Consider the following 27,739-nt stretch of genomic DNA (forward strand, 5'->3'; position numbering starts at 1 on the left):
TTTTGTTTCTATATTCGATGAGAGCCTGCAGACATCATAATAATTTGTTATTTTATGCTTACAATTGATGATTTTGTATTAAACGTTTAATACACTCACATCCTATTATTTTTATTATTACCATGCTTTGCGGTCCTTTAAGGAGTCACCTTCTTCAAAATTATGCGAGTGGAAGATAGCCAGTTTGGGTTGAATGAGATCATATTAAAGTGCGACATCGACATTGGAAAATGCACCGATACACTGGCCAGACTCCTGAACCTCGCGATGAACTCTCAGTTCTTTCGCGTGCCCTCAAGACAAGGCAACAAAACCTCACTCACGTCGAATACGTCCCACAAACCCGAGTTCCCAAAGCCAAGAAAGTCTGAATGCAGTCGTGCACTCAGACTGATGCACCAAGAAAACAGCTTGACCAGAGCACATCAGCATATCTTTAATTTCAGTGAAGACGGCGCACACATCAAATTGCTACAGTTCGTCTTCGGCCCTGCAGACGCACGCCTGCTTCTGGGACTCAAGGAAGGCCTCGCAGCCCAAGTTCTTGGTCATGGTAGTGAAGAGGCCCGCCGTCGAGAGGCACGAGTCCTTGGAGGACACCTTGGTGTCACAGATGTTCGCCATGCACGCATCGAAGGACGTGTCACACTGCGCCTTGTCCGCCAGGCAGGTGTCATAGCACAGGTCGTGCTCGTTGCAGCACGCCTCGAAGTCTGGGTGCGGCAGCGCGGAGGCCGGCAGCCGGAAGGCCTCAGTGCCGCAGCCATTGGAAGACCTCCGGTGCAGCGGCCGCGGTGAAGGCTTCAGAGAGCCAGGACACTGGAATCGGCAGTCGAGGACTCCGCCGCCAGGGTGGGCTGTGCTTGTCGACGGGACCATGGCAGTGATCAGCAGAACTCCGCTGAACAGTGCGGCGTCGAAGGACGACATGGCGGCTTCTTGGAAGGAAGGAAGAAGGAAGGAAGGCTTCTTCGATTCTATGGATTCTTCTTCTTCTTCTTTGTCGTTCACTCCTCGGCTTATGAGCTCGCGCAAGCTTAACCACATAGCCCCGTCTTCTTCGTCGTCTGCTATAGCGTCATTAGGTTTCTCCTTATATGAGACTTTCAGCGTGATGACATTGCGAATACGGAATATTTGCCGTAATGCCGATTTCCTGCTTGTCGTGGTGTGAACCTGGCCTTGTTTGCCCTTGTCTCCCAGGATGTCGTCTTCGAGATGATCGCCTTGTAACTCTCCGGTGTTGCAGCTATCGGTGAGTTCTCTTATGCGATGACTCCCGATCTCAATTTATAACTCTGGATTTCTGCGCACTATTCCAGTATCGCTTGCTGAAGGGTATCAGCCAGCCCTCTTTGTTTGCTAAAATGGTGGCTTATGTTACTGCACCAGCCTTTTTGCGGTGACACAGTCCACGTTCAAAGAGAACGCAGTCGTATTTTGAGTTGACTTGCTATTGTGCTTCTGCCGTGATGACTATACCAAAACTGTTGATTTTTTATAATGAGCATGGCTGTACAACATGATAAACTATAATGCACACGTACAGCTACCTTCCCTCAATAAAGACTGAATCCCACAGGTGGCATGTCTAATTGGTTGTTTTCACATTGGCACTATTTGATTAGTTCATTAGAATAAACATTTTTTTCCAAAACATTTGAAAGAAATTTGAAAAACAAAACTTTAAAATCATTTGAAAAAGAACTGCGATTGCAAATCCGGGCACTGAGTCATTAGATCATTGTGACACACGCCAATATTTGCTGGTGGACGCTTTCGCAGATTTTTTGGGCCCTAATTATCATAGGCCCACTTCATTACATGGTTGAGAAACCCGACATAATGTCCCAGTAGTGTCGGATTACGGCTGCAGAGTGCAGAGCCCAAAGTCACGGGATCGGATTTTTCCCACTTCAGCCGCATCTCGGTTGAGGCGAGATTTTCGATATAGGATACGACCGGATGCATGGTAATGAACACCATAGGGTCTAATTAATTCAAAGCCTTTGTATACAGCCTCCGCATCCCATATGGAGCTTCGTGAAGCTCAACCCCGCGTCCCATGCCACTGTACCAAAGAATGATCCTTCATTTGAAGGTACAGAAGAGTTGGGTAAAATTAGGTCACCTGATTACACAAGGTGCATTCTCGAGTTAGGTCCCTTTCTTTCAGTTAGAAGAATAACGTTCATAGTGGCCGGCATGTAATCCTAGGAATTTTTCGTGGCGACATGCGACATCGATTTCGCTTATTATGGAGAAAGGCCTCTGTTAACCTTATAGAACTACCTCTAAAAAAAGGTTCTAAAATGCAAAGACAGCTCTCTTTATCGGCACTGGGAACCGAAGGGAGTTATACGGACAACGTACTCCAGGATTCATAACAAGCAGAGAAAATAAAAAACTGCAGGCACACACTCCCCGAAAAACTCTTTCTTGAAAACTTGAAAAAGAAACGATGTTTTTACCATATTTCAGCACACATTAAATTTCACAGGTGTCTGGGAGGTGCTACCTAACAAAGGAAGAATCTTAAGACATAATTCACAGAAAGAGCTTTCTCCTCGAATGCACCGCCGCTGACACCGAAAGAAAAAAATAGGCGAAAAATGGTCAATCATTCTATTTTGTGCTTGCAAATATTGGCGAAAGGGACAGCATCCAGATTGACGCTCGTTTCTGCGTTGCTAAATGGGATGAATGTCTTACGTGTTCTTGCTCTACGGACCCATGTTTCGCCGCTAGCGGTCCAGGAGCTGAATCGTCAAACATCTTAGAAGGAAGGCAGCGACAGTTTGGACGTGTAATGGGGAGAGAGGAGTGATACACTGCAATGACGCTGATGAAATTCGAAGCGTACGGGAAGATGGTTTGGTTTGGTTTATAGGGTTTAACGTCCCAAAGCGACTCAAGATATGTGGGACGCCGTAGTGAAGGGCTCCGGAAATTTCGACCAGCTGCGGTTTTTTTTCTATCGCGCACTGACATCGCACAGTACAAGGGCCTCTAGAATTTCGCCTCCATGGAAATTCGACCGCAGCGGCCGAGATCGAACCCGCGTATTTCTGGTCAGCAGCCATAACAAGGAAGCCACCGTGGCGGGCCGTATGGGAATAGGCCGAAAGGACGGCCCAGGAACAGGTGGGAAGACAATGTGACCGAATACACAAAGGTGAACGAGCAATACATGAATTGGATTAATGAATAGGTGGAGTGGAAAAGGTGCACCAAAAAGACCGACCGCATAACACAGTTGACGAACCTGTGATTAACAAGATTTAATAATGCGCGTAAGCTTTGAACTTTGTGCATTAATTCTGGTCCGTTGTTCAGATGAAGGTCGCCTAGACGCCTCTTAGTTGCAGCGTCAAATATTCCACGATTCACCGACTGTACGCTGCCTAAAATATTTTCTTCCGAAAAGGTCTTGAAACGAGACATCTACGTCCCAAGAAATCGTCCAAATCAAAAGGTCTGGATTGCATTAATACAACCGAGTGCCAATATACCAAACGGATAGTAAGAATAGATCACGCGACCAGGTTGTTTTCTTTCTTTTTCATCTTTTGTTGATCGGATCTGTCCGCTTAAACTGATTTTCTTTTCAAACTTTCACTACCTCTAGTCACCAGTTGCGCCAAACACACTTTATTTCATGAATCGCCAGAGGAAGGAAGCCTTGCCGCAGGAGGCGTACATAGGGCTTAAAATTCCCTTTTCGAATTAAAAGCGAGCATGACGAAACCACCCTGTCCCCAAATTTCAGCATCGCGAGGAGTTTAGAGTTGCACAAAACGTGAGGAGAGAGCTTGCGGCTGCAGGGGAAAGGAGGGGGAGGAGAATGCAACGTTCAACGCGTCGTGTGTCATTGATCCCCAGCCCGCATTCGATTCCTCCTTTTCCTTGAGCACGCATTCGGTAACTAATCTGTCAACATTCATTAAACAGCTCCTCAATCTTTACTTTTGCTTTTTCTTCCGTTTCCACTCGGAGACGAAGCCTTGATCAATCTTGCTTACCTCCCGCCTTGCAGTGCTCGAGAACACGGCCGCCGCCAATTGCGCACGTTCTCACTAATGGAATATTGCGGAGAGAATTACGCCGCTCGCGACGAGACACGAAACCGGGTCCCCAGGCCGAGAAAAAAGTTCTCTTGGCGCACCGGTGGATCAGCCGTTATTGGGTTAACGTGCGTCACACTCGCCGCGCGGCTGGCATGGCTTGACCGTATGCCATATGCGCAGACGAAAGCGCATACGGCCCACCGGCTGCCACTCATGTGCGTCTGAGTTCCTCCTCCTCCCTCTCTGTTTGAAGCAGAGAGGCAGGATCACGATTAGAACGTTCTTTCCTCTGTGTGTGGTGTCGGCAGAGTGTTAGACGCCATGAGAGTTTTTCACCACCCGTCCGCCTCTGCCGCGCTTCATCATAGCCAATGCATTCGTCTGGTTCTGGCGCTGCTTCGCCGCGTCTCGGTCTCGTCAGGGGAATATTGGACTAATTCATTAACACGCAGCCTGTGTTGGGGCTGGCATTGAGGGGGACTTACGGTCGCGAACGGCCGGAGGCACAACTCAGAATAGAAACGACGTATCTTGGAGGCTGACAACATAAACAGCGAGAAAAATGTCTATGATAATGACACCAGACTACGAATAAGGCGAAATTTGAGCGTAAATGAATATAAATAGAAAGGCGAAGAGGAGAAAGGAAATGGGAAAGGGCATTGCTGCAGGCAAAAGTACCCTAATTAATAACAAGCGTAACCAAAAAGCTACATCACATTTGTTTCAACTGTGATGTTTCTAAGCTTACAAGACAATAACGGTTACCGCAAGCAGCTGAATATTGCCTGGATGATAGCAAGGGGCTGGATGACAGGATGATATGGAAGCTAGCAAGGGGCTGAAAGGGACCTGTTTTGCGTCGGGTCTCGTGTTTACTTTCTGTGTTTTTGTGCCCTTTCGGCTGTTACGAAAGTATGCGGCGTCAAGGCTAGCAACGCCACACTACAGCGCTAACGGCCTACTTTAAACTCTTTACACTAGAGTTCATGAATGGAGTTAACCTTGTATCCAACGGCAATTTTGTCTTCGCTGTCGGTCTGTTTTAAGCGAAGTAGTTTCGTGTTTCTGAAAAGCAGAGTTCGGTCATGAGCGCAATAGTATTAACGAATAACTGCCATTTGTTTGCGAGCGTTTAGAGAGATATAGAAGTTTATTTACAGATATATGGCGAGATATTTTGCCTAAGATATCATTGTCTATTCTGTTAGACTGCTGTGGGTAATGAAAAGAGCAGACAAAGGGGATTATGCTGAATGGCGATGTGGACAGAAAAGAAATGCTAATACACACATGCACATCAAGAACTTGCCGAAACACAACCGAGAGTCAAGACCTGTGTTGCGACAAATCTCAGTGGGATTCGAAAATTGTTTTCTTTCTCGCTTATTTGTTTTGTAGTTTCTTCTTAACTTCCTCAACATTTTTTTTTATATAAACTTTAAAACATTGTGAGCCCGTACGGAGAAAAAAACAATTTAACACTAAAGGGCGTAGGTGTTCGACAAGAAATAAACATAGCTATGTTCGTCAAGTAAGCCTTTTACGAAGGCACCTAACAGACATTATTTAGCGGCATGTGCCTGCAACATGGTATCGAACTTTGAACCCAAGGTCACGCTCGGGACCAGGCGCTCGTCACACATGCAGCATCGTTCGTCCATCTCCAGAAAGGTTCGTAGTATTCGATATATGCGGCTCCGACAAGACGGAAAAAAAATGAATTTCCTCCGCGTGAGAGGCTGCCAATGGAAACAGAAAATATTACCGCGAACCCCGAGTTACTCCGGACCGGCTTTCAATCTGTACCACTGGCTTGTCGTTCGGCTTTATTTGTGTTTTTTTTAATGCACTCTTTCCATCGGTAAAGCACGGTGTGCTTCTAAGAGGAAGATGAACGCAGTACAAAATGGCAGTTCTACCCATCAAAAATGATTAATAACGCTTGAGGTCAATGAGCTTTGGCGTTTCAAGAAAAGAAATTTTAATTTTCAATTTAAAAGAAAAAAAAATTCCGTAAGATCTTTGTTCGGAGCGCTTTCGAAGCAGGGGTTAATCGAAATTAAGCTAGCACTGTTCTGCTTGTCAAGTATAACCTTTGGCGTCTTTACTTCAGATTGCCGACGATGATGCCCAATATCGATGATTTTGATGCAGTGGAATTTAAGAGCCGATTCGTAATATTTCTTTCTCAGATTACCCACATAAAGTTCTCTTAAAATGCCAACTGCTCGAAGCCTCATAATAAATAGCAGAAATGAACTTTGGGTGCTGTATTTAATGTCTCCGTGAAAATCGTTTTCTTTGATCTCTCTGACATTTTTACAATTTCGTAATGCCACTTCGACTAGATTGACGGGCCAACTAAAGGAAGCTGATAATAGCGAAAATGCAGGTTATTATTCAATGATAGATTCATCATCAACGACAACAAAACAGAAACAACTATCAAAATCGTCATCCTATGCATTTAAATCGTTAGTTGTTCATCGAATGAAACGCATTCTTCGGCATAGAGATGCAGGAAAAGCTATTGCCTTTGCTGTGCGCGACTGGGATGGTAAGTTGGATGGTAAGACGTTGTAGCCCGAATACGAATAGCACGACGACTTGACTACAGGTCACATATTGCTTCGCGGGCGCGTAAGGTTTTGATCGCTTTTAATTTATAGCTCATAGGTTAAAAACCGGGCCAACCTAGCCCTTATATGTCACTGTCACTAAGCATACGAGAGTTTGTATACTATCAGAAGATGAACCGCAAGACAAGTCAATGTTGACACTTACGTGCTCCACCAGTTTTCATGCTAATGGCAACACCTGGGTCTTGCGCAGGCAGATCCAACCTAAAAAGAGCAGACAAAGGCGAAGCGAGAGCCATTAGGAGAAACTTTCACACATGATGCAAGCGAAAAAAAAAGGTTTGCAATATTAAAAAATATAAACGTCCTAAAAAGCATAGCTGTGAGTTGGGAGAGTAGTGTATTTGATTCATTTAACAACCGCTTGTGTCGATCTAGTCAATCCGCGCTTTAAACACCCGTCATGACAGGAGCAGCAGGAAGTGTGAAGCGAATTGAGCTGCTATACACCGATACAAGTTGCACCTAACTTTACTATTAGGTCATGTTCGCTTATAGATGTGCATAGGCCTGGCGTTATAACAGTTCCTGCATACAGAGTACGGGTCTTTTTGTATCGTCTCATCTTCGTTAATGACTATGCATGCAGCATCTCAGCTCGGCAGCATGAAAGGAGAGTGCAGTAACCCTATTGTTAATTTTTAATTGCGTGTGCATCGTGGTGACGTCTAACAGCAAAACAGTGACGTCAGCCGTCAAAGTGCAACATTGCGAGAGAGACGCCTGTAGTTCGCACATATTCATTAGTGGTCCGATAACTAATTTTTCTTGTTCGCTTTTTCTCTACGGCAGAAACTAGTTGCTTGCAAGTGCCCTTGCTTAAATCCTGTGGACCGCTCCACCCATGGGTTCCATCTCCCAAAACCACAATAATAAAATAAAAACGTTGCTTGTCGTTGTTATGGAGCACCGCATCCTTCCTTCATCCATAAGCTGTACCTCTGCCTGTGCGCTCAATCTGTCACTTGCAAGTTAGCGTCGCTGATTCATCATGCGGCCATTACTGCAAAAAATGTTTCAATCCTCATGAATAAGGGATTTCAGCTCACCGTCTATGCTACAGAAGTCCACGTTCTAATCAGGTGGGCTCAAGAAGGAAAGCGGATTTCGCTAATGATCGAGTCCATACTTTAAGCTTCAGCAAAAATGGAATCAAATTTTGTCTTTTTGTACACGTTTCCTCACATTGAATTTATATTCTTGGGACATATTCATTCAAGTCTCTTAAGCAGCAGGCAATTAGGCGAAGAAAGGGACACGATTCTGTTCATTACTGCGAAATGGGCTCTTTTACTACAGCTACTCTAGACGAAAAAATAAGGGAACAAAAGTGGGCGCTTTTAGGAAGGTTTCTGAAAAGAATATTTCACTAAAATTGCCTTCCTGATTTATGCAACACATAATGAACGCTTTTGGGGAGATTGACACCGTAGTGGAGCGCTTATCGAACTCAAGGATAAACTCAATTGATTAATTTTGTGTGACATAAAGAGGGCTCGGTCACATTTCATCATACCAGTGATTTGAATGTCTCATGACCATTTAATCACGTACATAAACGCGGATACACTAGTTTAAAAACACCATTGGGTTTAAATGAGATCCAATAAAACGACTAAGCCACACTGGTAGAGAGGGCGATCTTTGTCGTTAAGAAGGTTTCCTTAAAAAATTTTACTATTCGAGGAAGTGAAGTAGGTTGTAGCTGGGTGTAGCAGACTGCTTTTGCAGTCTATTATATATTAAGGCGAAAGCCTATAATGGCTCATACTGTAGTCCGTCCGTTAATAGAGGGTGTCACACATGTTAACTCGGGAACTAAAAAAAGATCGGAGAAAACCAATGGTGGCTTCAGATAGAGGAGGAAAAAATGAACCTAGATGCCACGTTTGACGACTGTAGAGGAATTATCTAATTATAGTCAAAAATGTCAGAATTGCGTCGAAATAGCGTGGGCGTCAATATAGCCACAGGATGAATGTGACGTCACATTCACCGGAAGTCGTCATGGCATAGTGAAAATTGTCACAGAATGTTCGGAAAAACGTCAGATTTGTGTCAAAGTAGACAGAAAAATGCGTGATTAAGCGTAATTAATACTTAACATCCCCGAAAGATACATAATTTGGATATCAATATAGCCACGGGCACGCCATGGCGTCACATCGACCGGAAGTCGTCAGGGAATAGTGAAAATTGTCACAGAATGTCGGCTTTCGCCTCTTAACACTAGTTGCCAAAGTGTCTCGTAATTTTTTTTGATTGTCCGCACGTGTATTTCTTAACCTATTCAAATTTTTTATTCCTAATGCATTTGTACATTTATTTCTGACATGGTAACTGCTGCTATCGACATTCAACTATGTCTACTACTGTGAAAATGAATATAACCACGCAGAAAATAAACACTCCTTAAAAGCTTTCACCATACGTTACCATTTTATTATTTGGCTATAACAAAAGGAACGAAAAGAAACCATCGGTACCAAGAGAAATATTTGCTGCTTCCAAAAATCCCGCGGCGGCAGATATCAATATCTTCGCATAGAGCCCGCCATCCGTCGGCAGCAGCTTATCAGTTACGAAAAAACGTGTAGTTTTTGCATATATTAGAAGGTGGCGCCAATCCGAAACCGTATATTCGTACTTCCTGAACAACTTCCTCTGCAAAAGGAATGTTAGGTGAGAGCCTTACTTGCCTCATGAGTGTCCGCTCGCAGAAAGTGTCCGCCTCACCTGTCAATTAAAAGACGCCATCAAAACTAAAGTAAATAAAGCAATGAAGAAAACGGAATGAAAAAAAAATCAAAAATGGAAATGAGTTATCATAAAAAGAAAAATTAAACAGGAAAGGCAAATTAACGTAAAAATAATCAAAGAATTTAAAAGACAATAAAAATAAAATGAAAGTTAAAATAGAAAAAATCAAAATAAACACAATAAATAAGATAGAAAAAAAATGAAATGTAACACGTACTGCCGTCGTGGGAAAAAAATCCCGCGTTGTAGAAAGTTCCATGCTTTCGCATTCCTGCACGTAAGCAAACTCAGGTGCCCTCAGAATTTTTTTTCTCCCTTTTTGCCACGACAGAAACGCTGAGAAATGAGCTAGACCGGAAGTTTTATATAGAAAGGGCCGTGGTGTTACACGGTGTGAACGTAGAAAATTGTAGAACCAACACAATGAATTGACCGCTTTAGACACGAAGAGTAAACCGTGATGGAACCACCATGAAAGCCCCAAAATTTGCCTACGTCGTGCGAAAATACATGCGCTTTCGAAAGCATGCAGGCAAAGCAACCCCTCCAGTGCACATCAGTAGTCGAAAAAGCCAAACTTTGTCGAGCCGCAGCCCCGCCGCGGTGGCTCAGTGGTTAGGGCGCTTGACTACTGATCCGGAGTTCCCGGGTTCGAACCCGACCGCGGCGGCTGCGATTTTATGGAGGAAAAACGCTAAGGCGCCCGTGTGCTGTGCGATGTCAGTGCACGTTAAAGATCCCCAGGTGGTCGAAATTATTCCGGAGCCCTCCACTACGGACCTATTTGTTCCTCTCTTCTTTCATTCCCTCCTTTATCCCTTCCCTTACGGCGCGGTTCAGGTGTCCAACGATATATGAGACAGATACTGCGCCATTTCCTTTCCACCAAAAACGAATTATTATTATTATTATTGTCGAACCACAGCGCCAAGGGCAATCGCGTTTTCGAAATTCTAAATGTTCATATGGCTATTACTAAAGACCGGCTACAAATATCTAATTACAACTATGCGCCTAACTCTACTAATTAATAAGTTCATTATTAAAAATTAGTTAACCAGCTTACTACTCAATACGATTGACGACTCTTCTGGTGTCCGCCAACACTGGTAATACTATTCAGCAAAAGCCATATTTTTAGCAATAAAGCCTATTTTTGAAATATTTTAGAAAGTTTTCGCTCAAACACCCGGTATAGAGAACGGCTGTCGCGAGCGTGGAGGCGAGCTGACATGGATGAGCCTCAGACGCTTAGCAAGCGTGCTTGCTTTTCGCTGAATTCCAGGGTTAGCCAAGTTAAGCCACTGCCAATTTTTTTTCACTGCCGCAAGGCGACCAGAAACGCCAGGCCATTGCGTGGTAATCAAGGCAGTAATTCACGCTTTGGTGGGACACCGGACGTCACTCAAAAGCCCCTTTTCGAAAAGAAAAGCGTCGAAAACATGGCTACGCGCGGAGGCGCAGCACGTAGATTTTATACGCGATGAAGCGCGGGATAATCTCACGGCTGGTGACTCGCTGGCAGAGTTAGCGCTGACAAGCCTCGTTAATATTGAACATCCAAGCAAGGGCGCCCCGATATACACTGCAAGCCTAAGGCTTCGTTCAAATTGCGGGGCTGCTCTTTATGAATGTTTCCGATGACCTGCTACGACGTCGAAAAAGAAAACCACCCTAATATCTTCTAACATGTTTATCTCGAGAAATTTGTTGCAAAAGAAGAACAATATGCTCGTCGCCCTTTATTTTTTTCTTGGTGACCTTGAACCTAAAGTATTTGATCCATCACATTAAGGCAGCGACGAGCTCATGTTCGGATACACATGACACTAAAATAACTTTAAATTCCTATGTCGACTGCATGCGTTTTTTCTGCTTATAAAGCCTCCGAATGAGAAGGTGATGATTATGGATTTTTATTGCACAAGGGCATCTATGGCCAAAGAGCACCATGACACAAGGTATTTTCTTTTTCTCAAGGTGGGGTCAGAGACCCATTTCCCAAGCATTTCACCCTAAATAAGCCGAGCACCAGGCCTGGGGAAAGCTTGTACCCATTGAATCAACGGCGGGTACCCGGCGGCACTGGGGATCGAACCCCGCACCTCCCACATGCGAATGAGAAGGATAAGCGCAATGTTTACAGGGCAGCAAGGGTGAATCGTGAGCCGCCATTTCCTCTTCCCCATCATTTTTTTTTCTTGAAGCAGTGTTCCGGACGTAGTATCAATAAAATGAGAGTAAGAACACTGATTTGGAAATTTCTGACCGGCTTACAGCCATTGCCTTAAAGATTTACTATTTCAAATTTCGCAAACGTTACGAACTGGCACACTGCAGTTCTCAGTAATAATAATAATAATAATAATAATAATAATAATAATAATAATAATAATAATAATAATAATAATAATTGGTTTTTGCGGAAAGGAAATGGCGCAGTATCTGTCTCATATATCTTTTGGACACCTGAACCGCGCCGTAAGGGCAGGGATAAAGGAGGGAGTGAAAGAAGAAAGGAAGAAGAGGTGCCGTAGTGGAGGGCTCCGGAATAATTTCGACCACCTGGGGATCTTTAACGTGCACTGACATCGCACAGCACACGGGCGCCTTCGCGTTTTTCCTACATAAAAACGCAGCCGCCGCGGTCGGGTTCGAACCCGGGAACTCCGGATCAGTAGTCGAGCGCCCTAACCACTGAGCCACCGCGGCGGGTTCTCAGTACGCACAGCTGCCATCATTTTGTTATGGAATGTTCGTGCAGATACATACTAGAATGCTGAGTTGAAACGATACACCAAAAATAGAAACTTTTTTTTTCTACACACGGGCCTCCCTCTCCACTCATTCAGCACTTCTTCACAATCTTTTCGCCATCCTTCTGCAACCTGTGTTACGTCGCGAAGGCGTTGGCCCCGTCATCATCAGAATCAAAATGGCTCCTTCAGACGTAGGCAGTAGTGAATGCTTTAACGCAGCATATAGGACAACACCAAGAAGCAGACTGGACCAGTGCAAACAGCTACTGGTTTGACGATGTGTAAAGCTCCAGAAATTTTTCTTTTCTCTTTTTTTCTGCTTTTGTAGCGATAGCTACATTACGCTAGCATTTCGAGCCTTCAGCATGGCGGCGCCGTGGCTGGTCACGTAGTAGGTCACGTGGTGCGGAGCAGCTGCCGGCGGCGCAGCATGCCGGCGAACCCGAGTGAGGAGGAAGGGAGTGTAGAGTTGTAGAGGGGGAGAGAGAGAATCCATGTTCAGGGACGAAGATGAAGAAGGAACGCCCAGCGAAACGGAGGTGAAGAAGGTGAAACGGAGCGGCGAAAGACTCACTGCTTCGTCAGTCTATGTCGACTGCATGCGTTTTTTGCATGCGACAGCCGTTCTATATACCGGGTGTTTCAAAGTCAGTCTATGTCGACTGCATGCGTTTTTTCCATTGTATGAGGGTAACAAAAACAACAACAACGTCTGACTTTTCAATCCGACTGAGCGAGTTCCACTCGGCCAGCCGTAGCTTTTGCGTCACTCCAGGTTTAACAAGAGCTAAACCAAAGCAATTTTTCGCGTTTCGCTAAACAAGCCCTAACGCAAGTTATGCTAAAATTTTAGCAGAATAAACAAGCCGTTTCCACTGAAAGCACGGTAGGAAAGGAAACCCCACGGGACATGCAGTGATGAACCACGATTTACCCAGCGTTACAATCGTCTCGCTTGCTGACCTTGGCCTCATCGGTTTCCAACCTAGCATCCTAGCAATACCGACAGGAGATGGCTAACCTAACAGATAATACACAGTGCCCTTTGCGACAGGGGTTCCCGGTCTCTCTTGAGCGACCACAGTTCGCAAGACTACCTTCACCTCTCCCGCATTCCACAGAACAGAGGCTGTCGCAGTGGTTATCTTACCCTTTGCGAGTCTAGTCTGATGCGGCGGGCAGAGCAGCAGAAGTGTCGACTGCCTCGCGGGACCCGGTCTTCTTTGTGCTACTACCTATACCTAACTGAATGAAGATAGGTCTGTTTCCCGTCGCCGCGTTAATAATGTACCGACCTCGGCCGAGCTGGCTAGTGGCTTCATCTGTCTACTAAACAGGACAGTCAGGAACCGGCGCCGGCCGCATTTAGTATTGCTGATAAGGTGCAGCCTTTCTGACCATGCGTTGGGGTCGGCACCGCAAACACGAATTGCAATCGATAGCGATGGAAGCTGTAGCACAGACGAAGCGAGATCCCAGCGTCTTCAATGATGCACTTTTCTCGAGCTTGCTCTCGATAATATTGCAGCAGCGGTAACAAAGTTTTCTTGGGAGAATTCGTTTATGACGGTCTAGAAAGTACGGTGCAAAAAGGGCAGTTCGAAAGTAATCCTAAGGGTATTAACGGGAACTAAATATTCGGTTAGAGACTCAGCACAAAAAAAGCGGCTCTATCTTGATGTGCTCCCGTCCGAGTTGCGTGAATGGGACGCTTACTGCTGCACAAATATTAAGGGCATATTGCGCACTGCGCTGTACTGTACGAAAGCAATAGTCACGCTCGGTTGGATCGCAACCGTGTAGGAACAAAAAACAAATAAACGTCTAAAGATATATGTAACCAAATAAAATAACTAAATAAACACGGATATAACTGAGGACAGTGACACCATTCCACCTGATGAAGAATCCTGATGTTCCGATCTTTTTCTGCTGAGGATTGAACACCAAAAAAAAAAAATCTCTCAATACTCTCCGATGCATAGTGCCACTCACAAAATTAGAAAAAAAATGAACTGCAGGCGAAATGGGGACATCTGTCGATATGACACACGAACAGGAAGCAACTGCTTCATTCCGCAAAGAGCGTTTGATGCAATCTAACGCAAAAGTGTGAGGTTTTGGGCTAGTTGGTGACACAAAGCACCAAAGGTTTAATGCAGACTCAAAGACTTAGAGAGAAGTACAAACCACAAGAGCTCAGTTGTGCCACGATTGTGCTAGAGTTGCGGTTTATAAAAAAACAACAATAAATTTGAAATTTATTTCAAGGACTGCAGCCCAAAAGTAATGTTTTCTCTACGTGATTCAGTCATCGGTTTAAATATTTCTTATTTGCGTTCACCTATGCCTATGCCACACGCGCACAAGATATGGTCATAAATGGTTAAGGTCTTAAGTTTGTTAATGCCATTATTTTCGGAGTTGGTGCTGCCCGTCCCCGTTTAATGTCATTATACAAAAGTCACGATGACGATAATGCTTGCAAGACAGTGAAACATTTTACCTAAATATAAACAGTGGTAATGTGCACAGCATCTCGGGAATGTTATTGAAATAAAATATAAAAATTATTTCGCAGAAAATACCGCTGCTCTTGCTTGACAATTCGAAATACTGGCCATATACTCGCATGTCCGCACACCAGCCGAGAGTATCTGTCAGAAGTTCTGGCAAAAATGTCGCCCTTCGCATCAAAGATGCAGTAGAGATGCCTCATCTGGCTGAATTGTTATGAATTAACCATTTACTATTGGTTATGAAGTTGGCACTAAGAAGGTTGTGTGCTTTTCTGCGTGTGGAATGGGGCGAGAGTAGGCATTGCCCGGGCGAATGAGTTGTGCCAAACTAAGAAGGGTTGCGAATGGCGAGTAAGGATAATGCCATTAAATTTATGCGTACGGCACCGCATGGATGTCATTAAAACTTAAACAGTAAGCACTTAATGACATTAAATTTGCCCGTGTGGCACAGGTGTTAGAAGCCACTTCAACACCGGCCAGTTTGTAGAGCGGAGAGTTGTAGAAAACGGTCAGTAACCATTGATTTTTTGGTTTTTGTCAAAGATCGGGAACTTCGATCGCCGCCGGATAGACATGCAACGTTTTATGGTTTTATGGGGTTTAACGTCCCAAAGCGACTCAAGCTATGAGGGACGCCGTAGTGGAGGGTTTCGGATAATTTCGGCCCCCTGGTGTTCTTTAAGATGCACTGTCATCGCACAGTACACGGGCCTCTGGCATTTCCCTCCATCGAAACGCGACCGCACGTCGGGATCTAACCCGCATCTTTAGGATCAGCAGCCGGGCACCATAAGCACTGAATGTTGGATATGATGCGTAAACACGTTCGAAGAGGTCGTCCATCGATCGGCATCGGGATCGTGTACAGAGAGCTACAACAATTTTGCATTTATTGAAGCCCACAAAGTAGCTAAAGAAGAGTTGGAAAAAGAGAGAAATGGTACAGAAATAAGTGTCTTTAAATTCAAGTCGCCTAATCCCGTCACAGAAATCACGCTGCGTTAAAGAGGATTACAGCTGTACAAGGAAATTTCAGATTGCACTTAAGCTATACACTGCAGTTTTTTCCTTGAGACCCATCACATGAGGAGCTGCGACCCTTTGAGGGCTAATATAAGCTGTGCTCTAGAAGCATTGCGTTAAAACAAAAGATGGCAAGCGACGGCAAGTTTTTTAGTCTATGGTTCTTTGTCACAAAGGCAATGCTTAGGCACAGTTCTATGCGCTATTCAGATAGGTTTGTATGTTGGTTTAATTTTCACGAATGGATTCAAAAGCAGAGTCACTACCATTCTTTTCCCCTGACGGCATTCACACCTGGTGGCAGCGGTGGTGGTAGCGAGGGTGGTGCGTTTGAGCATGCGGAATTAATCTTACAACCGTCTGTCGGCCATCGCGACCCTTGTTTCCCCTAACAGAACCAAAAAAGTCCATTATCACGGTCTCATAAGGAAATATCCCGAGAAAACGTACAGCATTCTCGCCGCTGCCCACAGCTGAAAGTTATTTATGTGCAATAAGAATACAAAATTTGCAAGAAAAATGAAAATCTCCAGCAGGAAGTCAAACTATCTCGTGCATTTTTAACCACCGGCAAATTTAGGTATTCTAAAGAAGCAACAAGCGAGCACACAAAGAAAGACCTCCTATAAGGAAAGAGTCTTAATGACACTCGGGCGACGTATAGAGAGCACTTAACTGTCCCTAAATGAGATTTCGAAGGAGGTCATTAGTCTTCGAGAATGCTATCGTGATCGGTTGAAAGTAGGACATTGACCCAGGGCATTTTTTGCCTGAATTCTCCCTTACTTTGTTAAGCCCGGTATTACGTCGCCTTGGAAACGTCTATTTTTGTATTTACTTTTCTTGTTCGTGCGTGCGTAAAGGCCATTTAGCTTCCGTTATCGTTTCGGTGATCGCGAGATGAGTCTTTCCGAAGAACCATTTTCGAAAAGCGTTTAGTTGCACGCGCAGCTTTCGCCGTTTTTTGCCTGCTCCCCCCCCCCCCCCACCCCGTTTGGTTTAATAAGTGCAAATTGTCGCCTCTTACTTATCATTATAAGTGGTAACTTCTAACGTTTTTAAGGTTATAAGGGCCAGGAGAATATTTAGCTACGTTCGCTTTCAGCTTGCATAAGCAACGAAGCTATTGTGCTAAAAATATACGGTTAAATCTATGCCTGTCTTTGTTTCAAAAAGGCCGAACGTTATCGAAAGGTGCTGCAGTTTATTTAAAACGTTGAAAAGTTCAAAAGTTCATTGCTTACGAAGGCCCTACAAACTTGGTATGGTATTCAATAGGCATCCTCTGGTGAAGACGCATTTCTTGTTAGCAAAACTACGCGAAATGCATTTCTTGTTTATTTCGAACGTCAGCAGACAGCGGCATGGTTTTGACCAGCACTCTTAATACTCAGGATAATGACATCGCAAGACGAGATTTACTGCAACTTGTGATTCATAAAACAAAGGTACTCCGACTGCAATACATCTGAACACATTGTCTTGGTTTGGGTAGCATTTCAATTTTAGGTCCATATTTCCCGGTTAGGACAGCAGTAGATGCATAAAGATTGCCCAGGAATTGTCCAATGTTTTAACCGCGTTTGCAATCGACAAAAGGTGAGTGAGGCTACAGATTGTAAGAGATTCTCTTTAATTACAGCCCAAGTGAACAATAGATAGAGGAAAAATACCCATAACGGAATCTGTCACTTTCACTTAACAGACAAAAATATAAACAAATGTAGGTGATCCCACACAAGATGCGCTATGTCTGAGAAAATTTTCAGGTCTATTCTAACACGTCTCAATACCACTAACACTTTTTAGCTACAGCCTAGATGTTTTCTCTGTAACTCCTGTATATAACGCGTATTTTTGTGATTTCTGAGTTTTTAGTTTTTCTTTTACCTGAAATTTGTCTATGAGACTTTTCTTTTTGTGCCAAACAGCACTGCTCACTGTGAATTTCTTTGTTCTCATACACATCACACACGAATACTTGCAACATTACCACAAGACTTTTACTCACGCTCTTCTTTTTCAATTTGAAAGAAGTACTAACTGCACGTATCTCCGTCTTATCTGCAATACTTGAGACCAGAAAAAAAAAGAAAACTGAAAAATATTCGCTGACTTGCGTAGCTGCATTTTTGGCTCTTGCGAGGCTTCGGCAGCGGAATTATCAACTACAAATCTCTACATACCTAAGAACACAGCCAAGTAGCTATCCCAACATACGGCAGTCAATAAAGTTCGGAATAATAATGGAGAAAGAAGGGCTGCGAAGACGTTAAGCGCAAAACGCTGATAGCGTGGACAGATACGTACTAAATGGCATGCTCTTTGAAACGAGGTGATTGTGAGTGGAAACAGGATGAGTATTTTTACCTTTTCATATTCTTAACCGATCGTCGAAACTTCAAAGTACCATCTAAACTTTCGCAATCTAAACACTATTCTTAAGTTCGTGCTACAGGGTATTTGAATCCTCAACAGGTACCTTTAGGTAAACAACCTAAGGCTAGCATTGCGAACACGGCCAGTATAGAAAGACAGGAAAACAAAAATTACAGGCGACAAGATTAGCTACCTTCCTCTATATCAGATTTCAGACAGTTTCGTCCTGATAACAATAAAAAAAAGTAATAAAGCTCACGCGCCTCACAAGCCACTCCGGATACGAATTCTTATTAATGATTTTTGGTGTAAGGGTGTCAGAAACGCGCGAAACATCTCAATTTCAGAACGCTGTGACATGGGTCAGGTGGTGTGCCGACCATACGGAAAGAACGATGCTCACGGGCAGGCTGTGGGTCGCCATTTTGATACAGAAACTCGACGCTTGAAGACGAACCACTCGACATTTCTTTCTACATTCTTCCGTATTTTTTTCTTATGCAGTCATCGTTAACGGGATACAGGGCTGCTTCATATTTTTCTTTCTAACCTGACCAGAACCCTCCCACACAACTTATTCCAAGACATGCGTGGCGTGCCCGCAATCTCTTACTCCGGACAACTACATTTACTGAGGTACTGAATTACGGAAGTAGGTGATAACACAGTTATAGCGTAGCCGGACAGGCTTACGGCAAATACGATAACGAATTGCCTTTGCTACCATTTCCAGACTTGCCTAGCCAGATTTGCCGTACGGTAGCAGTTGCCGTAGTCACCGTGATTACCGTGCAGTTTATCTAAAACTCTCCAGTGTTGTGAACACTCATAAAAACAAAGACGCTAACTAGGAAGACAGATACCATAGATATGAGTAAAGAACCAGGTAATCTTCAGGCTGTCGGCGCCTGTAGGCGATTTGATCTGGCATTAGCGAGAAGCAGCTGTCGGGGACATCGTTCATGCGAGTGGCCTGTCGGCGTTCTCTCAGTCGGAAGGGGGGGGGGGGGGGGGGGGGGGGCGTTGTGACAAGAGCGGAACGCCCGAGTCGACAGAGCATGAGATGAAGCCCTGGTGTCCGCGTCTACTCCTAACCATTCGTGCGTGAGCTTCACGTGCGCTATTTTCTTCCTGTCATCCTAGACGTACTTTGGTTTGGGCTAGTTGTTGATAATAACCAACAAGTTTGCTATTATCAGATGTGTAGTGCTAATTTGCATCTTCCATTGGGTTAGAAGTAGCGCCTACTTTCTGAATTCTGACCGTTGTTGACAGTTTCTTATTCTTGGTATCATTTCTTCTTGTAATAGGCTACTGTTATACGGCTCGGGTGCTTCATAAAATGTAAGGGTTTGGCCGAATAAACCTCACTTGCACGTTGGCGCCTGTCCTGTTGTGTTCTTGTGCCTCTCTTGTCCTCGTTCCTTACGCGCCGTCGTGACATCAACTACAGCTGTCATCCTAATGTCGCGTCGGGCCAATTCATGCGCGCTTCGATCATCCCCATATTCCCAATTAACATTACACATGTTTTGGATGGCCGCGCTTTTGAAATGTCCGCTCGCTATTGGTGCATTTAACTTGTCCAGTTGATGCGGGATACTGGGTCAGTTTGGGATTGTCGAATCCAGCACAGAAAGAAACTTGCCAAAGAGCATGCGCTGGCAGGCTGTCCAGATTAAACTAGACACAGGAAACTTGTTCAGCAATTCGCGGAATTAGATTTCCCGCACAGTTGTCGGCGTTTGGCTACTTTGGTTGAATTCGGCCTCGGGACGTAGCTGCGTGCAAGTGCCTGCGCGTAAAAGTCGTACAACTCAATTTTGGCCTTGCAAGGTTATAGAATCACACATTCGTTCGAAGGTGAAAGCATCTTTCCGGTGGAAATCCACGCGTCCAGTTCGGCTTTTATGTTTTATAAGCCAGGAAACCACCTTCCTGCAAAACAGGAACAATGTCTAGTCCGGTTCCGATGTGAAGAACTGAAAGCCACTGATGTAGCGCGACGTCTGCTACAACTTGTCAAACCTAAGAGACAGACAAGCCTACAAGTCCAACCAACGCCACTTATTTTTTGGTACCCTCTTGTTTTCTAACGTACAGCGAGCGAACTACAAATTTCTTTCTTTGGAACCTTTTCCCTAGTGTTTGAGGTAAAAAACTGAATTAGATAATGTTCGCTGCAGATCTGAAAAAAAAGGTCATTGAAAGGAAAAGAAAGTGTGTCACAAAAAAGGAGCTATGCAAGGAGCGTGTAGCCGTCACTTCGTATTAGAGATTCTAAGGCACGCTTTTGCAGAACCAGAAGAAAATGGCGCCGGCTTTGACGCCTTTGGGTCGACAGGAGCATGAAGAACGACGGGAAAGTTTCGGTTGTCTTGCTTCATTATAAGGCCTTCGCTTTCACACGTGACAGTTTGCGCCAGACGACAAGTAAGACGACGCAAGGAAGCCACGTTTCAAAGCACGCGAAGAAAGTTTCTAATTCCTGCTTTTAGGTCTTTAGTAGTTGTCCCCAGAACATCACGAAAGGCTCTCTAAAATTACGCCTCCATTGAAATTCGACAGCCGCGGCCGGGCTCGATCCCGTGTCCTTCGGGTCAGCAGACGAGCTCCATAACCACCGAGCCTCCGGGGCGGCTCGCAGAAGATATGAATAAAGGAAGTAATTACTTTTTAGTATATAGCCATCTATGTTTCTCATAACAGGAGCTCATTCAATTCTGGCTGCATTTAGCAGCAGGCACAAATCCGCAAGTGCAAGGTGCCTGAAGTTCAGGCGCAGTGAGAAAAATGAACAAAAAACACACTAACAACGCATACTCAAATACTGATCTTTCTGGGTTTGCAGTTCTTGCGTTGCATCTCTTTTCAGTTACTTTCTCGTCTTTCCAAATCATGTGCAGGCCGAGAAAATCGGTGAAGATAATACTCCAGCGACGCACTTTCAAAGTTTAGCATGGTGGAAACCAGGAGTGCAGACATCCGTTAACACCGACAAAGTAGCGTTTGTGTTGCACTTGCCTCGTTACCGTCCATCATATAGGACTACTCTCCTCGTGGACAAGGCTATACCTTAGCATGCATGGTTCGTCGGCGTCTTCATTTGCTAGGCTAATCCCTGAGAAACAATACCGAAAAAAAAAACACCCAGCTCCAGAAGCCTCACTAGGGGTATTGATTGTAGACCACCACGATGCGATCGACCCGCACATCATCTCGCCGCCACGTCCCTCCTGCGGGTCGTGCAAGCAAGCGCAGCATTTCGCGTACGCCTCTGCTTTTGTAAACAGAGATACGCCGGTTATTGCACACACCCGCCAGCTATATTTAATACCCCTCGCCGAGGAACCTTTGGCCAGCTTCCTCGTGGCACATGGAGCCTGGTGTTCTCACGGCAGGCAGGCAGTGTGTGTTTGTGTGTGCGCGTGCACCTGAATGCACAAAGCTGCTTAAGCTGGCCTCGATGCAGCGTGCAATGGCCCTTCCGCGCACTTTGACGCTGCCGCTACACAAACACGGCCGTGCTGAGAGCAGTACGCTGCATTGCTGAATTTGTGTGTTGAGCCCGATGCACGGCACAACGAATGTGAAATGAACGGAAGAGTAAAGGAGAAACAGAAATTCGGCACAAAAATGCAGGAAAGAAAGAGAAAAGCATGGTACCTTCTAACTACTTGCAAAGCGACCGCACCGCTCCTACATTTTGGCCATCACTGCCGGCCCACTGTCATTTTTGTGGCACCTAGCATCGATTTCTGCCCCAAAACTGCGGAGACCCTCTTTGGCAGGTACTCAAGAAGAACAAAAAAAACTTAGTTTCTCGCAATATCGAATGATCCCAATTTTTACGGACGAGACAGCTCCAAGACACGGGAAATAAAATTGCTCCAGGTGCTTACGCTGCCTATTTGTCGCATAAATACTGCGATGTGAGCGCCACAGGAGTTGATCGTGCTACTGAGCACATTCTTGTTATTCTCATTATGCACGCGGCGCTACGTGTATGTAGGTAAATGAAACGAGGTCGATATTTGTTTCTCGAAATGAACTCTTAATATGGTTGCCGAGCGATTCCTCGTCCCCCTCCTCCTTGCCCCATTTGGCGCGAAGTGAGGCGGCCCCGTTTTTATGGAGGCAAAACGCTAAGGCGCCCGTGTGCTGTGAGATGTCAGTGCACGTTAAAGATCCCCAGGTGGTCGAAATTGTTCCGGAGCTCAGAATAATTTCTTTAACGTGCACTGGCATCGCACAGCACACGGCGCCTTTTGCGTTCCGCCTCCATCGAAACGCGGCCGCCGCGGTCGGGTTCAAACCGGGTACTCCGGCTCGGTAGCCGAGCGCCCTAACCATTGAGCTACCGCGGCGGGAAAAAGCATAGCTATTATCAGAACACAGATCCAAGCACACCGATATAGACATGCAGTGGATGCAGGTATAAGGTTATCTCCTTATTTTGTTGTAGTTGTTGTTGTTATTGGCTATTTATTAATAAAATAAGAATGGAAGGAATAGGTGTCGCTAGCCGCGGCACCTGCCATCGAAACCTGAAGCACCTGAGCTGCGGCTAACGGGAATAAAAGGACAGGGAGAAGGAAAGAAAAAGAGAGCGATAGTAAGAAAGGATAGGGGTCCATGCTTCCTGCGCTCGTAATGGTGCCTTGACTCAACGCTGTCCAGAATGCAAGTCGTTAAACACCGCCTTCCTCTTCAAGTCTTCTTACAGCAAGCACGAAACTGACAGTATGGTTCTATTCCAACGAGCACCGATAGCATCAGGCACTGCCAGAAGAAATTCAGGTCATTATCACAAGCCAATTGGAGCCGCCAGCAGTAAAAAGAAGAAGAAAAAAATGGTTTTCACGCGACGTACTTCTTTTTCTATCCCCTGTTATTATTTTCTTTTCTTCATTTCTTCTCTAACCTGAGGCGACGAAATGACTCTGCAGCCGCACCTTCAACCTCTACCAGATAGTGACGTTAGCGGCCTGTTTCCACTCATAACTGTGTGGGGGAAAAATAACACCGAATTCGTGGCCTGGGCTGGTCGAGGGAGCGATGTGTCCGGCCCTAGCCCGTCTACCTCGCTTGAAACAAGCAGGAAACAAGGAACGCACCATCTCAACCTCGATGCTTGATCGGTTGTACTGGTGAGGCTTGTAACTGGCTCCTCCTCTCCAGGTCACTCATCCTTCATTCGTTTTCTTAACGTCACATGTGTCACTCATCATCAGCCTGACCACGCCCACTGCAGGGCAAATGCCTCTCCCATGTATCTCCAATTAGCCCTGTCCTTTGCCAGCTCCGCCCACCCTGTCCCTGCAAACTTCCCAATCTCATCCGCCCACCTAACCTTTTTGCCGCCCCCTGCTACGCTTGCCTTCTCTTGGAATCCACTCCGTTACCATTAACGACCAGCGGTTATCCTGCCTTCGCATTGAATGCCCTGCCCAAGCCCATTTCTTCCTCTTGATTTCGGCAAGGATGTCATTAACCCGCGTTTGTTACCTCACCCACTCCGCTAGCTTCCGGTCTCTTAACGTCACACCTATCATTTTCCTTTGCATGGCTCACTGCGATGTCCTTAACTTAAGCGCATGTGTGATTATTAGAGCGCATTGCAGGCTGGCGATTTCTCTTAAGACGCTCAAAGTTCCTCGGAGATGCTGACTGTATTTTGGTTGTCAGAAACAAGGCTCTGCTAATCGCTAACACTCCTCAATGGACACGGGAACGCGCCTTCTCGCTGGTCAGAGGGCGCTTATATAGTCTGATGTCAATACAAGCAATTGTTTTCAAGTTAGTTTTGATAATAATAATAATAATAATAATAATAATAATAATAATAATAATAATAATAATAATAATAATAATAATAATAATAATAATAATAATAATAACAATAATAATAATCTAGAAATGTTCTCATGTGTACATCTTTGCAATGATTGTGTCAAAATCTGATAAATTTAATTGCAAATACCCGCCACGGTGGCTCAGTGGTTAGGGCGCTCGACTACTGATCCGGAGTTCCCGGGTTCGAACCCGACCGCGGCGGCTGCGTTTTTATGGAGGCAAAACGCTGAGGCGCTCGTGTGCTGAGCGATGTCAGTGCACGTTAAAGATCCCCAGGTGGTCGAAATTATTCGGGAGCCCTCTACTATGGCACCTCTCTCTTCTTTCTTCTTTCACTCCCTCCTTTATCCCTTCCCTCAAGGCGCGGTTCAGGTGTCTGCCGATATGCGAGACAGATACTGCGCCATTTCCTTTCCCCGGAAAACCAATTTTCATTTCCATAAAACGCCGGCGCACTTTGATGCGTTCAACCTAACGTTAGGTGCGTTCACTGCGACGCCTGCCGTGGAGACCACCAGTCGGTCGACAACAAAAGTAGCCAGGCAGATGCAGCTTTGCGCTGTGGTCTAGGGTTAACCAGAGCTGGACCACCAGCAATTTTTGAACCCATTAATTTGAGAAATATTCTTGGCATGCGAAGGAGCATATCAGATACTTTAAAACATCCCTCCGTCATTTCTCTTTACATCAAAACATCAGTGAGACATCGACCTCCCTACAATATTGGAACTGTGGCTGGAGCCAGTAGCAGAATTTCGTGGACTCTAACGTTCTCGCGGAGGGCGGACAATAGCATACCGGCTTTTTCGCAGAGTCGATGCCATTAATAATTGCTACAAGAAGGAACATGATCTCAATAAAGAAAAAAATGGTGCGTTTCGCTCAATGCGCCAGATTTAATACTGGAGATTCTACTGTCTCAAATGAAAGACTGAAAATATGCTGCGGTGGCTCAGTGGTTAGCGCGCTCGGCTGCTGATCCGGAGTTCCCGGGTTCTAACCAGACCCTGGCGGAAGCGTTTTGATGGAGGCGAAACGCTAAGGCGCCCGTGTGCTGTGCAATGTCAGTGCACGTTAAAGATCCCCAGGTGGTCGAAATTATTCCGGAGCCCTCCACTACGGCACCTCTCTTTTCCTTTCTTCTTTCACTCCCTCCTTTACCCTTCCCTTACGGCGCGGTTCAGGTGTCCAACGATATATGAGACAAATACTGCGCCATTTCCTTTCCCCAAAAACCAATTATTAATATTATAATTGCAAATGTAAACCAGACATACTCGATAAATTATTGTTTCCTTTTAAGTTTATCAGTTTTCTTTGAAGAAAGCGACTAATATTGCAAGATTTTAGAGTATGGACGCGGTGTTGTCTGAGTCGCGATCAGAAAAGAGACATTAACACTTCCTTGCAATACCTATGTCGGCAAGGCTATTCCAACTAAACCTTTATTTCTAAAGTTACACCAGTTTCATAAAGTTAAAATAAAAAAGTCAATTTCGCCCGCAAAACATTTTCTCAGACTTCAGGCTATCAGAATTTTATTACCTGCTTGCGTCAAGAGGACAAGGCATTCGCGATTTTCGGTATTAGTTTTTCTGATCGCCATACACAGGACAAGAACAAAACTGCTTCGAGCGGACCGTAAGAGTGGGCTTGAACGCGCCACCAGAGTACGCGAATCCTCCTCCTCCTAGTGTCGATGGCCCCTTTGTCGCAACCTAAACTGTCCCCATTTGCAATGTAGCATGTCTAACCTCAGCATTCGCACGAAAAGTAGGCGTCTCCGCGTATTTACTATCCCTATCGCAATTGCCAATCTAGGTGATGATGCGCCAGACGGAGTTGCGTGATCAAAATGCGTCGTCTCGCTAACGTTCGCTAAGAGTAAGAGACCCTTCCACGTCGAAACCGACTTGCTGAGATTGCTTTGAACTGGCATCAAGCCTTTTATTTTTGTTTTTCGACGGAACGAATGCAATTTTCTCATTGGCAGAATATAGCGACGTGCCTTATCGACCATGCTACAGCGGTAACTGCGGTGGCTTACGTGACAGTTTCTCGTAAATCTGCAAAAAGCACCTCCTGTCTCGTAAATTCTCATTTTGCTGCGTCGTGCTCGCAAATTGTGATTTTTCTTTCCTGTAAGTGTATATTCCCTGCTGATATAGCGATTAGCCTAATTGAGAAAGAATGCTACTTAGCAGTGCTTACGTATGGAAATACGAGAACGCTGCTTTTGCTGATCAATGAATTATTATTCATAATGCAGTGCGCAGTACTGTTTGTAACACATGCTCATAGGGCCGTAACTACGAAAATCGTTTAGCCATATTTGAATCTGTTATGTTTTTGGCGGATGGGGCGCAGAAAACCTGGAAAAGGCTAGAGCATCTTCCTCGAGGTTTTCTTTTCCACGAGAATAAATGTTACTCGCCAATGTCGTATTCAATTTGTGGACTAGTTTTAAAATCATGATGTAATACCGCGCACCTATCAATCTGTGCCTGAAATGCCGCCTTAGGTCGACCACGCAGCGACTGTGTTATTAAAAAGCGTCCATTCAACGTACCTGCATAATTATTCGAATATTCTGTGGTGAGTTTTCTCCTGCCATTAAAATGCGCGCCTAATCAAGTCTTGAGTAATCTTCTGGTTTTGGAAATAGCATCCTCTAGTCTCGCAACCACCGAGTGGGAAAATTTATCGGGAACACTTCTCGATCCCGAGCGTGCTCAGCGGTATAGGCGCCGTGAGGTCAACACGCTGCTCGTAAATTCCTGTCCCATGTTTCCGATTCCGAAGTTCTGCGCCAGCGAACACGCGCTCTAATTCCTCCGTGTTCGCACCCTCTGCCCCGTAGTCTTACTCGGCAGGAGGAGGTATCCGTGCGCCGGATTCGGGCAGGGGCGGCTCTGACACCATCTGTCCGTCATCGGTGGCGTGCCAAAGATCTGCCAGCAACTGACAGGGGCCCTCACTGTAGCGCTGCACCGGACATTTGTGATGTGCGGCACTTGTTGCGGACGTGCCCAGCGACGGCTGCTATCAGAAAACGGCTCCTCAGGGAGGTGGGCCTGCGGTGGAACCGCGAAAGTGACTACGTGAAGTGGACTATGGACAACCGTTTCATTAGCAACCTCTGCGACTACCTCAGCGCAACGGGTCTTCACTCCTTCTTTTAACTTGCAATCCCGTGCATTCCTTCCCCCCTTCCTTTTTTTTTCTTTTCCAACTTATGCCGCATGACACACTTCTCGAATAAAAAAAAATTGGGAGCCTCGTGTCTCGACAACAAGCAAAGTAAAGAACAAAAATAGCTGGCGGTTTAGCATTGCTAAGCAGGAAAAATTGTGTGAAAGCGCAGTTTTTCTGCAGGTGGACACAATTGCCACGTACAGTCGGGGAGAAAAGTCTCTGGGCCACGCGTTCCTCAAACGAAGCGATTGCTCTTCTATTAGCAGGCGGCTGGAGGCCACACTTGTGGAGATGAAAGAACAAAATTCCGACTTTCATCTCCACAAGTGTGTTCTCCAGCCACCGGCTAATAGCAGAGCTACCGGCTTCGTTTTGAATAACGCGTGGCCCAGAGACTTTTCTCCCCGACTGTACCTCAAAGCGAGACTGAGGTACCACTGACCCAGGGAGCCAGATATGCACATTTTCTTTGCTCTAAATCAACGGAGTATAAACCTTGCGCTGGTTCTGAAAAAAGGAAACGCGCCTAACTTCCC

General features: G+C 45.2%; 2 protein-coding genes across 2 annotated transcripts in view; both read right to left on the reverse strand.

Annotated features, from left to right (window-relative positions):
* Positions 1-26,525, reverse strand: part of RpL29 (ribosomal protein L29) — a 505,950-nt gene extending 479,425 nt beyond the window's left edge. Inside the window, exon 1 of the mRNA XM_077639909.1 lies at positions 26,512-26,525. The gene's annotated coding sequence lies outside the window, so the exon portion shown is untranslated. The remainder of the gene's footprint in view (positions 1-26,511) is intronic.
* Positions 470-936, reverse strand: LOC144107600 (group XIIA secretory phospholipase A2-like). Its single transcript, XM_077640695.1, has one exon. The coding sequence runs from the start codon at positions 928-930 to the stop codon at positions 472-474; it is 459 nt and encodes a 152-aa protein (XP_077496821.1). The 5' UTR covers positions 931-936; the 3' UTR covers positions 470-471.
* Positions 26,526-27,739: the final 1,214 nt, after the last annotated feature.

This window comes from Amblyomma americanum, chromosome 10 (assembly GCF_052857255.1).
Source record: "Amblyomma americanum isolate KBUSLIRL-KWMA chromosome 10, ASM5285725v1, whole genome shotgun sequence".
Taxonomy (NCBI): domain Eukaryota; kingdom Metazoa; phylum Arthropoda; class Arachnida; order Ixodida; family Ixodidae; genus Amblyomma; species Amblyomma americanum.